The sequence below is a fragment of the Arvicola amphibius genome, chromosome 2 (assembly GCF_903992535.2).
Source record: "Arvicola amphibius chromosome 2, mArvAmp1.2, whole genome shotgun sequence".
Lineage (NCBI taxonomy): Eukaryota > Metazoa > Chordata > Mammalia > Rodentia > Cricetidae > Arvicola > Arvicola amphibius.
Window position 1 is genome coordinate 77,741,469 of NC_052048.2, and position 14,018 is coordinate 77,755,486.

A 14,018-nucleotide genomic window follows, 5' to 3' on the forward strand; every position below is an offset into this window, starting at 1 on the left:
TAAAATGGCTCCCTTAATGTAGATATCTTCTTCCCTGATCCTATATCCACCCTTCCTCCATCTACACTCTCCCACTCCCCAAGCTCTCCCTTGTCTTTCCCTTCTCCCTTATTTCTCGCCCTCTTCCCTCCCCCTCCACACCCCTACCTCTACCTGCACCCCCATGCTCCCAACATTTTTCTGGCAATCTTGTTTGCTTCCAATTTCCAGGAGGATCTATATACTTTTCATTGGTGATCATCTACCTCTTGAAGAGGCCAATTTGGATGCCAAGATTCTGGAGTAATGATACTTGCAGCTGTACCTGTGTCTAATAAGCCTTCAAGAAAAATGCCATTTTTACAAATTCTCACCTTTGGTCTTTGGTCATTTATAGAAGTCTGCCAAAATATATGTTTCCTCTGTTCTACTGAAGTGTTTTACTCATCCTCCACATTTAACCCATCATTCAGACCACTACTGTTTGTTACAGCAGGCACTGGGATTTTAAATTTTCCCAGTGAGACATGTTTTCAACAGTAACTGGGAATGACTGAAGCACATTCGTCATGGGAGCCTGAGAGAGGCCCCTGCATGATATTTCCCGATGGTATTGGGTTGCCTTGTCTATCTGTCGTTGACCTACATTCATTGCTCCAGTGTCAATCTTTGCCACACCTTATAAATAAACCTGGAGGCTGAGTGCCTTATTTCTCCCAGTGGAGGCATTATTCCTCAGAATTTATAGTCTACAATCCCTCTTCAGATGTCTCATTCTACTATAATTAAATCATCTACTATTCTGATGTCATCTTTTACCTTTGGAAATTGCTTCTCCTACCCATGCTTCAGTACCATAGTCAAGTGTATTGACATTCATTGTATGCAAGACCCATTCATGCATGGGTGCTGATCTGATCTTTAAAGACCCAAGGATCGATTTGCACTCTACGTTAGTATTATCATAAGCAAAAGAATCAATTATTATAAGTTCTAGCTTCTGGGTCAGTTACCCCTGTTTGTACAGCCCTACCTCGTTTTTGCAAAAAGTCACTAAAAGATTATCTCTGACCCTATTTAACTCTAAGATATGATTGAACTCTCTTTCATAGTCCCTGAATCCTGTCCCAAGCCTTTAAAGCTGCCGTGGTAACTAAGGAGAAGTTTTGGTCATCATAATGATCTTAATCCTGAGGATCAGACTAAAGTCCTTCATGTAGAATTTGATCTAGGGAATTCTCAAGTCCTTTTGCTTTTTATTGATGTTCTAAAACTCTTGCTTCATCTCTTAATAAAGCACCTCAAAAGAATTGTGATTCACTTTCTAGGACTGCTGAAATTAACTGAGCCCAATCTTGATGGTGTGCTTTGCTACTGAAAGCCCATGTTTTCACCATTTCCCTAACAAATGACGAATGTAGTCTGTAAGCTACAATTGCTTGTTTAATTTCTTTTATATCAGTCATACGTATGGGCTTCCATGTATTTTCCTTGACAACCTTAGGGTACTTTACTTTTACTGCTATTACTGGAAAGACAGGCAACAACTCTGGGGAAGCTATTCCAGAGATTTTTACATACCAACGAGTTTAAATTTTCCCTTTTTACCTTTTGGTACTGGTCATCAAATTCAATAATTTCCTCAAACTTTTCAAAATCTGTTTACCACAGCCTTTTGTAATGTCAGTATCTCCTGTGCAGTGTTTCTGCTCTAATGTCCTCATTGAGGATTCCAAGGTATGAATTCTATCCAGTAGAGCTAATGTCTCATCCTTGGACATAAACTTTATAGCATGCATATTACCTTCCTTGAGAAAACATTCTGTCAATCAATCTGTCATACCCCCTTGACAATGTCCAATTAAGACTTTCAACAGTGTGAATTCTCTCAAATAATGTTTCAGTACCCACTGTCATTGATTAGGTTTTATGTGCCAAATTGACCTTTTCCTCCTCTAGACTGCTGAATCTTCCTTTAAATAATTACTATTGGTCTGTACCATTTCCAAAAGTATCTCGTTTGACTGAGTTAGTTAGTTAAATTGCCATATCCTTTTTCAGATTTCCAACCTCTTTCCTGAGAAGGGTGGTTTCAGTCTGAAAAGACTGTACCATTTCTAAAAATGCTGCATTCCTAGCCCTATTGTCAAACCATTTTTTTTTAAATAAAAAATATTGAGGACAAGACTACTCACCAGAAATCAAAAATAGTGATGTAGAAGGGACATCATAAACGTCTTGTACAACCCTCACACATGGTGTACGTAAAGAGGCCAAGGGAAACTTGGACGGTTAGATTGTCTGACATATTGTCCTTTTAAATTAGCAATTTATGCTTATATTCAGGATGTGAAATCTTACCTGTGGGTCAAGCCTCTGGATTAGGTGCAATAACAGTAACCTGCCAGTAGGTGTCTCAGGCCACCTACAAAACTTATCCAGCTTGGCACAATGGTGCATGTGAATTTATCTTGGACTGGTCTGAAATCTGATTTTAGAGCAGATTGCTAAAAGATAAATCACAGACTGTGTGCTCTGTGGATGTCTAAAGCAATGGAATAGACAAATGCAAAAAAAAAATCATTAGAATGCTTCAGAACAGCTAGATCAGAAGGGAGAAACCCACATCTCAGTGAAATGTCTGCAGTGCGCAGTGGTGGGAGGCAAACAGTAGGGTGCATGGGTCCTTGAAGGCAATTCAAGGATTGTAAGAGAAAAGAACTGCGGCTGATGATTAGAAAAGCCTCTGTGTGAGATTCTTGATGAACTGCGGCTCCATGCAAAGACTCAAGCCTGCTGAGGGAGGGCTTGCTCTGGGTTAGAGGGCGGGCAGTAAGCCAGGGGTTCTAACCCAAATACTTGGCACCAGATGAAGCCGCCAAAACAATCCCACACCAGTTAAGAATTATGGATAATAAAAGGAGTTATTTATTTAAGGGAAAAACTTACAGATCACCATCCCAAATAGTCCTGTCATTACAAACAGAAACTGAGAGTCTAGCCACCAGAACAGGAAGAGAGAAGACAGACACAATAGAGATCACCTCATGGAACCTTCTCAAAAACTGAACCACATACTCGGTAACATAACAAACTCAATACAAAACATTGGAAATAACTCTATGTATCTTATTAGATCACCATGGTTTAAAAGTAGAAGTCCAATGGCAATATTAATTCCATAAAGCCCACAAACACATGGAAATGATGATGACTCCATATCCATCATACATGACTGTGTATGGAGGAGAGAAGGTTACCACCAGCTCCCAGTCCAGTCAGACTCTTTACGCAAGCCCCTAAGCACTGCTTGGCCTGTTACCAGCACAAACCAGGACAGTATGCTAAATTGCTGATCTACTGGTCATGCATTTGGAACACTGGGGACCCTGATTACCTGCATAGGCAGTGGATTGCAGACAGATGCACTCTCAACACCAGCAGTGGTCCTTGCTGAAGATCTGGGAAATTATTACTGTCAACATCATTACTGCACTTCATCCATAGTGCTTCACCCTTCACAACACCTCCTCTAAGAGTCCCAACAACTGTCTGCCACCACAAAGAGCTGTAAATCTGCTCATTCCCCCTCTGCCTGAGAGCCAGTGTGCCTGAAACTCTGATGAAAATGTTTGCAGAGCCCAGCAAAACATAATGGGCTTAATGTCTCTTATGTCTTTTGGTAGGAAAAAAAGGTTTACATGATAATTGCTAAGGAGAACTCACCATTACCTTTCTATTCCTTCTGTAACACATAACCACAAACTCTGTTGCTGAATATAAAAGATTTATCTTTTATACTTTTGCAGTTCTGGTGTTCCTCATAAGAGTCTATGAGCTGAATTGATGACAAGGCAAGCTGTATTTTAGTTTTGGAAGCTCTAGAAAGGAGTGATTCCTGCTCTTACCAGATTCTGAATGATTTCTTTCATCTTTACTGGTGCATATTTTTATCTATTTCTTTCCTTTTTTCATAAAGTTCTTTTAACTTTCACTATATTTTAGTTAATTAGTTACCTCTATCTGTATGTATGCATGTGCATGTCTCTAGGTGAATATGTGGCATGTCATGTTTGTAGAACTCAGAGGACACTTGGACTTGTTGCCTCTTTGTCATTTGGGTTCTGGGTTTCAAGCTCAGGTTTTCCTCAGTTTTGGTGGAAAGTCTCTTTGCCATTTGATCCATCTTGAGTCCCCCTTAAATATTTTATTGATGTAAATTCATTTTGACACATTTTCTTAAATGCTATGTTTTTCTACTATATCTTGTTTTGACCATATGCACTAACCTTCCCCACTTTCCATCCCTTTCCCCCTATTTATTTCCCTAGGCCTCCTTCAACTTTATCTCTCTGTCTGTGTCAAATACAAACACACTCATCCAACATATGCATATACATACACAGATAACACATATACGGAAATACATATATACACATACAATCACATTATATAATGCACACACATGAACTTTACATACGAGAATCCACATACTTAGGAATCTGCAAATGAAAAAAATATGTGATAATTCTTGTCCTTGTTGCTGGTGCCATATCTCCCTCTGAATTCTCCATATCTTATTTCCAGTTTTGAAACTGATAAGCCTTCCTTCACAGTAGTGTTGAATATAGTTTTGTGACAGGCAGATGCTGCCTTTCAGTATTTACATTTATATTAACTGACAAAGCTTGATGGGTTTAGAAGGGAATATTTTGTTTTTATGTAAAAACAATGTTCTAACTAATCAGGTCCATATTCTAATTAGAACCTTATTGAGCACCTATCATGGAGATAGGCAGGGAACAAGTGTGCTACAGACTACATACAACTGCTGGAGATCTCCAATGCCTTAAAACTGAGTAGTTCTCCGAGTGATATACCCAAGGCAGTATACCCTTGGGTTATAAGCTGATAATTTAGAAAAGTCTCAAATAAACCAAAAGAAATGTTTAAGCAAGAGATATGAATCATAACACAGAAAACACAAGATCCTTAAAAGTTTAAGTTGCACTGTATATATAGTAAAATAAAAATCTTTGGGCTGGAGGAGATAGCTCAATGATTAAGGGCACGACTGCTCATCCTACAGAACCCAAGGTCAACTCTCAGTGCCCAACATGGTAGCTCATAATTTTATGTAGCACTTGTTCCAGAGAATCAGATACTCTTACTTGCAAAATACAAACACACTTAAAATAAATATAAATCATTAAAAAGAAAAAATATAACAAATATTAAGTAAAAAATAACATCCCCCAAAGGATCATAATTCTCACAAAATTCAACTCAAAGATCTGAAATAAATAAAATTCTGGGTGAATATTTCAATAACATACTCATAAAATGGGTGACTCACTGGAAAAGATACAATAAAAAATTTATTCTTTCAAGGCTGTAATTGAGGAAGAGCTAGTGTGATACTAGGCAAAGATAAGCAAAATGGATAAAATAATCAGTTACACAGCAGAAAATAGTGAGTCAGGTGAAAAAACACAATTGAAATGCTGGGAATTTAAAATGTCAATGTATCAGATATAATACACAGATCAAAGAACTTATCAACACGCTCAATAAAACAGAAGAAATAGTATCCTGGATCAATTTTGTAGTAGATGAAATAGTATTAGAATATCACTATATAAGAAATGAGATATCTGGATGGAGGGAGTCACTATGGGATTAGGAAGAAATGTAGTGCTAGAAAAATTCCCGAGAATCCACATATATGACCCAAGCTAAGACTCTGAGCAATAATGGCGTGACTTATGAGCTCAATACCTATAATCTGAGCAGATGGTGTCTGGTTCAACTCCTCGGGTTCTCGCAGGTTACATTCAAGGTGTTATCAAGGCTACATTCTTGTTTGGATACTCAAAAACATCTCATTGTAAGACAACCATGGTTGTTGGTTAAAAAAAAAAAAAACTTTTTCTTTTTTCCTTTTTTTTTAAATTTGGTCTCACTAAGCTTCCCAAGATTGCCTTGACTTTTCAAAGGTCCTGATTCAGTCACTCATGTGCCAGGGGAGACACATAATACACGTTGTCCAATAACTCCCTCAGTTACTGATGGAATATGCAGAAAGCAAAACATCATTGATGTAGATGACTTTCAAGACAACTATTAATCAGCCTGGACCCGAAGTTGGCTGAATTTCAAATTAAAGACAGAAAGTATTGCATTCATATATGCAGTGAGTCTTTCTGAAAAAAAATACATATATATATATATATATATACATATATACATATATAGATCCACAGATAAAAATATATACATGTATATTATTTCTATTTCTATGAGAGTTGAGTATATTTTTGCATATATGTGCCTTTTTATTATCCATTTATAGGTTGGTAGACATTGAGTTGATTTTAAACTTTTACTATTGTGAATAGTGTAGTCATAGACATGGTTATGGAAGTATATGTATTTTATGTGATATACAATTGTTGAGGAATATATTTAGTGGACCTCCACATGGATGTTCACCTTGAGTGTACCAGTTTGTAGTCACTCCAGCAGCACACATCTTTTTCTTTCTGTTCTGTCTTGCCGTCATTTTCATGATTTTCTATTAAATCATTATTTGAATGAAGTGATCTTATGTTTTCACTTTGGTTTCTATCTCAAAACCAAACTGAGAGGAATACAGAAGATACAAAACATCTTGTAGCAATTACTAACCAATGTCAGAAGAACACAGATTATGGATATTCTGGAACTTCCTTTACTTTCAATAATATCTACTTATTTTGAAGATATTGGATAGTGTTGGGGTTTTTTGTTTGTTTGTTTTTGGTTTTTTTTTTCCTCATGGTTTATTTTTTTTTATATTTAAAAATTTCCATCTCCTTCCCTCCTCCTCCCCCCTCCCTCCGCTCCTCCTCCCTCTTCCCGCCCCTCCTTCTCCCCCTTCCCTCCCATCCCTCCACCCATACCTCCCCTCACTCCCTCTCAAGGCCAAGGAGCCATCAGGGTTCCCCACTCTATGCTAAGACCAAGGTCCTCCCAACTCCCCCCAGGTCCAGGAAGGTGATCGACCAAGCTGAGAAGGCTCCCACAGAGCCCGTCCATGCAGAAGAATCAGAGCCCAGAGCCATTGTCCTTTGCTTCTCAGTCAGCCCCCGCTGTTGGCCACACTCAGAGAGACGGGTTTGGTCGCATGATCCATCAGTCCCATTCCAACTGGAGTTGGTGATCTCCCATAGTTCTGTCCCACCGTCTCCATGAGTGAACGCACCCCTCTCGTTCCTGACTTTCTCCCTCATGTTCTCGCTCCTTCTGCTCCTCATCAGGACCTTGGGAGCTCAGTCCAGTGCTCCAATGTGGGGCTCAGTCACCTTCCCCATCTGTCGCCAGATGGAGGTTCCCTCACGGTCCTGACTTTCTTTTCATGTTCTCTCTCCTTCTGCTCCTCATCAGGACCTTGGGAACTCAGTCCGGTGCTCCAATGTGGGGCTCTGTCATTTTCTTCAATCTATCGTCAGGTGGAGGTTCTATGGTGATATGCAAGAAATTCTATCAGTATGGCTATAGGAATGGCCTTTTTCAGGCTCCCTCTCCTCAGCTGCCCAAGGAACTAACTGGGGGCGTCTCCCTGGAAACCTGGGAACCCTATAGGGTCAAGTCTCTTGACAACCCTCAGGTAGTCGCTCCTTAAATTAAGATATATGCTTCCCTGCTCCCATATCCCACCCTTCCTATATCCCAAGCACCCCCATCCTCCGAGCTCCCACCCGTTCTCCCCTTCACACTTTTCTCTCCCCATCTTCCCTTGGCCCAGTCTTGCCCAACCCTCAAGTTCCCAATTTTTGGTTTTTTGAGACAGGGTTTCTCTGTAGCTTTCAAGTCTGTCCTGTAACTAGCTCTTGTAGACCAGGCTGGCCTCAAACTCACAGAAATCCACCTGTCTCTGCCTCCTGAGTGCTGGGATTAAAGGCATGTGTCACTACCGCCTGGCAAGATTGAATAATGTATATTCTTCTTCTGCTTATCTCCATACTGAGCATGTGGACCAGAAAGAACAATTAAGGTTTTTCCTGAGGGAAGCTGTATTTCCCATGGGGCAGAAAACTCAGCTGTAACTTGTTGATCTATTGTTCTTCCTCATACAGAATTGAAAGCAATTTTCTATGATGTTGTAAAGATAAACAACATGTGATAGCAGCTGGACAACCTAAGTAGGGAGGTTTGCATTTTAGGCTATAGCACTGTATGTGGAGATTGTGTGACGAAAATCTCAGCCCCAATTCTGCTGATTTAGAGAAAGAAATATGACTTCCATGGGCCTTCCTTCACAGTGATGTCCCATGGAAGTGGATGACTGTGTTCCATGACTTCAAAGTCATCAGCATCATACTTTCTGGCTCCAAAGTGGGAAGCAAATTAAGCTGTGTTTGCAGCCAGGAGTTTGTAGTTCATTCACTTTTTTTTGGAGTGGCTACAGTATGACTGAGACTGTGACCTTTTAATTGAGAAACAATCAGACTTTTTATCAGAAACAGAGTGTAGTGGCAATTGCCAGGATCAATACAGTTGCCAGAATACAATGGAATTTGCAAGCTAAACGGATGCACAATATTAATATTAAGATAAACTGTCTGTTGAGCTTCCATGCTTCCTTGACTTCTTTTATTTCACTTTTAATCTAAGCCCCAGGAATCTAATGCACCAGGGCTGAACATTATTTGTTATAAAAGCAGTAACTAAGGACTGTCTGGCTTTTTCTATTATTTACAAAAGAACATAGCAATTTTACCTTTTAGTTCTCCATGATTTCCCTTTTACATAGCATGAAAAACACAAAGACAGGAGCCTTTGAATTTGTAAGACCTATGTCTCCATGTGTGTTCAATCTGAATAAGCAGCAGTCAATGACTGAAATCACAATATGAGCCACTGCGGCTTGTAACAAAATAATTACAAAGTTTGTCTAAGCTAGAGCGCACACAGCACAAATTGTTAGACATGAATTTGGCAGTTTCTCATCTGTCATATTCTTGACCTGATACTTCATAACTTCCTTAAACATACAGCTTGTCTCTCTGTCCTGATGGGGTGTGAGCAGTTTACAAAAGAGATCTGAATATGTTATTAGAAATAATTAAAAATTTTGCACACAAAATGTACGGTGTGTGTATAAAATTATATAATAGATACAAAATAAATGTAAATTCATTTACTTAAATGTATATTTAATTTTTCAATAATACTCTTGTTTTAATGCTAAATCTCAGTGTAAGTTAACTACTTTGCTTTTGGATATCAAGCACTTGAGTTGTTTTGTAATTCCTTGATAATGAAGCACATTTTTGAGAGATTATCTTTATGCATAGATTAGACTGACTAAAATTTGTACCCTAGGCTGTCCTCATATTCATAGTTTTGATCTTTATGTCTCTCCATTTCTGAGATTACAGATATGAATCTCCACTAATTGCCATGATAGTTTACTATTCATTTTTCTGTTTCTTACACTTTGCACAAAATATTGGGTTTATAATATTATTTCTTATATGCACGTTCAGAGTTCACATGTCTAAATCCAGTCTTGGTATTGATTTCTGCTATTGCTATAGATTTCATTCATACTCAAACATTATTTTCTAGGATGGCAACCATCTCTAATGTTGTAGTCTATTGGTTTCTGTAAAATTAATGCTTAACTTAGCATGGTTTACCTCTTGCTAGAGAGCTTTTTACTTGTTTACTATGTCAATAGGACCATTTTTTCCCTGGTTTCAGTACTGCCTAATTTAAAGATTGCTCCAGAATAGTGTTTCTGGAATGAACTTTCTTGGCAGTGTTGATCTACAGCCGTGACTACTTGAAGAAATCTAGTTTGTTTGTTCCACTCCCTTTTCCCCAAATCAGAGTCTTCTTTCAGTTCCCTGAAATTGTGTGAAGGATACTTATTAATTTCTGCTGTGTTTGCCTTTGCTTTGAGATTTAAGCTCTCATGTAAATCTTAAATTAATGTTCTCTAGAAGCTCCACAAAGTGAATTCTGGGCTGCTCTTTGAATCTCTGTTCCTTGTATAGCCAAGAAACTGAAGCTCATTGTTCATTGTATTCAGTATAGGAGTAAATTTAAAGATGGGAGATAATATACAAATTTATGCTCAATACAAACTTTCTCAACCTTCCCTATTTTCCTCTCTCCACTCTTCCTTTGTTTTTATTTTATATTTTCTTACTCTAGCTTTCTTTTGCTATGGTGAATTTTTTATTATATTTTATTATATACCTAGTACTGTTAATATGAGATAAATTTCCAAACATTGCTGCAAAAGCAAAACTGACTTAAATATGTAAGGTATTTTAGCCTAAAGTTGATATTAGAACACCTCATTGATTTCTGTCTGTGGGAGTGGTACGTTGATATCTTTCAGGGATGCTCACATCACCCATGACTGTATTTTTGATTGCTGATTCTGCCAGTCACTCACAACACACACTGTCAGACACTTCTTTATGTACTTTGATTACTGCTTTGCATGGGAAACTCAGCCCAGAGCAGCTGCTCACAATATATTAAAACAGGTCTTTGGTGAGAACTGAGCTACATCAGACAGGCAGGGGAACAATATGGAGTCACAGACCCACAATCCTCATGTCCCTGCTGCTCTGGGTATCTGGTGTGAGAAACTTAAATGTATTTATAATCTTTTTGGAGTCACTTCTTTGTATAAAAGAAATTTACAATGTGTGCTAGGACACTATTTCTTACACTACTGTAAAAGATATACACTCTGACAATATGACATTATGAGGCTATAAAATTGACAAATTTCATCTGTATTTAAATTCTGTGTGTTTTTTATTACTTATGACCATTTGTTTTCCTGATTGCAGGTTGCCTGTGCAGATATCACAATGACCCAGTCTCCATCTTCCTTGGCTGTGTCAGTAGGAGAGAAGATCACTATCAGCTGCAGGGCCAGTCAGAGTCTTTATGGCAGTAACAGAAAGAAGAACTACTTAAACTGGTACCAGCAGAAGCCAGGGCAGTCTCCTAAACTACTAATCTACTATGCGTCCACTCGGGAAACTGGGGTCCCTGATCGCTTCACAGGCAGTGGGTCTGAGACAGATTTCACTCTCACCATCAGCAGTGTCCAGGCTGAAGACCTGGCTGATTACTACTGCCAGCAGAGTTATAGCTCTCCTCCCACAGTGCTTCAGCCTCCAACAAAAACCTCTTCTGAGAGTCTCACCATCTGCCTTCACATGCACAGCCCTGGTCATTTACACTTCCCTTTTCTGCCTTAGAGACAGTGTACCTGAAACTCTGATGAAAAAGTTTGCAGAGCTCAGCAAACTTTAATGGGTTCAATGTCTCTTTGTTTATTTGTATGAAACTTTTATACAAAATTGCAAGAACTAAGTTACACAAGCTCTGTTTCTTGAATATATGAAATGTTTACTTTTTATACTTCTGGGGTTCTGGTGTCAATCAGAAGACTCTATGGACTAAAGTGAGGATGACTATTTCATCTTGTATTTTATTTTGGAAGCTCTAGGGAAAAGTGTTCCCTGCATTTATAGATTCTAAAGGGCTTCTTACTTTATTATTTATTGGTGTCCATTTCTTCTGTTTTTTTCTTTAACTTTTTATTGTATTCTAGCCAGTTGAGTACCATTCTCTGTGACCATGAGATTGTACATTTGTGTGTCTGTATGTATGTGTATGCATATTCTAGGTGTACATCTGACATGGTATAGATATGGAGGTGAGAGGACAGCCTGGACTTGATCTTATCTTTTCATTTGGGTTTGGGACTCAAATTGAGGTTATGATATCAGGCTTGCTGTCAAGTGTCTTGTGATATTTGAGTCACCTTGCTGCCCCTTAAAATCTTTTATTGATTTAAATTCACTGTACACAATTTTCTTAAAAGCAAGGTTTTTCCAGTATGTCATATATTTTGAACATATGTAATTAACCTTCCCCATTTCTCCTTCCCTTTTCTGCAAGCCTTTCTTCCAGAGTATCTTCTAATTTTATCTCTCTGTCTCTCATAGTATTGCATTCCCATGCCCACACACCCATGCTCACACACCCATGCCTACACACACATGCTCACATACCCATGCCCCTCATGCACACATATGTACACTTATGCACATAGATACACATATATCCACATACATACACATATATACACATGAATACACATACATTCAACAGAGGAACACACTCAAACTCATACAAATATACAGATATACAGATATATATATATATATATATATATATATAGCTTTTTCAGATTCTAAATATTGTGGATTCTAAGTATGTAAAGAAAGGAAATTGTGGAATTTGTTGCTTTTGTTTTGGGGATCACATCTCCTTTTCAAGACTCTGTATCTGACCCCCAATTGTGGAGACAAAGATACATTCCTGCACTCTAATGTTGATATAATATTGTATCAGTAAATGCTGCCTTCAAGTCTTTATATTTTATATCAATTAATAAGGCTCAATTTTTAAGGGTATATATTGTTATCCCATGTATAAAATATTCTAACTATGTTCACATCCTGATTAAGAAACTTATCCTAGGGGGCAACCTGCCCTGGAAGACAGAACAGACCCCTCCCCCAGCTCCTTCTGCAGGCTTGTCTTGTTTCTCACATCACTGCCTCTCCTAAGCCTTCCCTAGTGTATTCAAGTGTCCTGCTCCTGTACTAAGGCCATCCACTCAAAGGGGTCAGACTCTGGCCTCCAGGCAGGTCTGAGGATTCCTGCAAGGGAGTGCTGGCTCCTTCAGATTGTGCTGCTAGGTTCGCTGTGTGATATTCCATCCTGCCCTGCCCCCACCTTGGCCCTTTTGTCCTGGCGGCATCCCTGGGCTGCCAGGATTCCCGGATCAAGTGCAGTGGAGTTCCATCTGGACTGGTGAGTATGTGCGACCCTGAGAAAACCTGCCTTGGAAGAGAGCACAGATCCCGTTCCCCAGCTCCTTCTGCAGGTTTGTCTTTGGTTCTCAAGTCCTGCCTCTCCCAAGCCTTCCCTAGTGTATTCAAGTGTCCTGCTCCTGTACTAAGTCCATCCACCCAAAGGGGTCAAACTCTGGCCTCTAGGCAGGTCTGAGGATTCCTGCAAAGGATTGTGGGCTCCTTGACAGATTGTGCTACAAGGAATAGCTCCTGTTCTGGCACTGAGGAGATCCAAACAGATTCAGTCACAGCAAAGATTGGTCTAAGACACCAAGCACCTCCCGGCTCCATTAGAATGAAGAGATGGGCAGATGCCAATGCAAGAACTCCTCCAACAACATGAAAGGCAACATGACATCACCAGAATCCAGACATCCCGAAACAACAAGAATTGAACACCCTACTCCAGAAGATATAGAAGAAACCGACCTTAAACAGTACTTTATGAAAATAATAGAGGACCTTAAACAGGAGGTAAAAATCTGCCATAAAGAAATGGAGATGACAAACAAAAAGGTAGACGAAATAAATAAATCTCTCAAAGATACCCAGAAAAACAAGAGAAAAACAAGAAGAAAAAGCAATCAAACCGGTAAGGGAAACAAACAGTACAAGACCTGATAAATGAAATGGAGGTAATGAAGAAAACACAATCTGAGGGAAGACTGGAAATGGAAATTCTGAGTAAATAAACAGAAACTTCAAAGAAAAGTATTTCCAACCGAATACAAGAGATGGAATAAAGAATCTCATACTCTGAATATACTATAGAGGAAATAAATTCACAGATTAAAGAACAAAAAAATTCCAACAAATATTTAACACAAAACATCCAGGAAATCTGGGACACCATGAAAAGACCAAACCTAAGAATAATTGGGGTAGAAGAAGGAGAAGAATTACAACTCAAAGGCCCAGAAAATATACTTAACAAAATTATAGAAGAAAACTTCCCCAACCTAAATAAGGATGTTCCTATGAAGATACAAGAAGCCTACAGAACACCGAATAGACTGGATCAAAAGAAAGCATCCCCACGCCATATAATAATCAAAACACAAAACATACAAAATAAAGAACAGATATTAAGAGCTGTAA

The 14,018-nt window shown here is 38.8% G+C and overlaps 1 gene segment (V, D, J or C); it reads left to right on the forward strand.

The window, feature by feature from the left end:
• The first annotated feature begins 1,659 nt into the window (after window positions 1-1,659).
• On the forward strand, window positions 1,660-11,252 carry LOC119807213. The segment is given in 2 exon segments: window positions 1,660-1,716; window positions 10,836-11,252. Coding segments are annotated over 2 exon segments (474 nt in total).
• The last annotated feature ends 2,766 nt before the right edge of the window (window positions 11,253-14,018 follow it).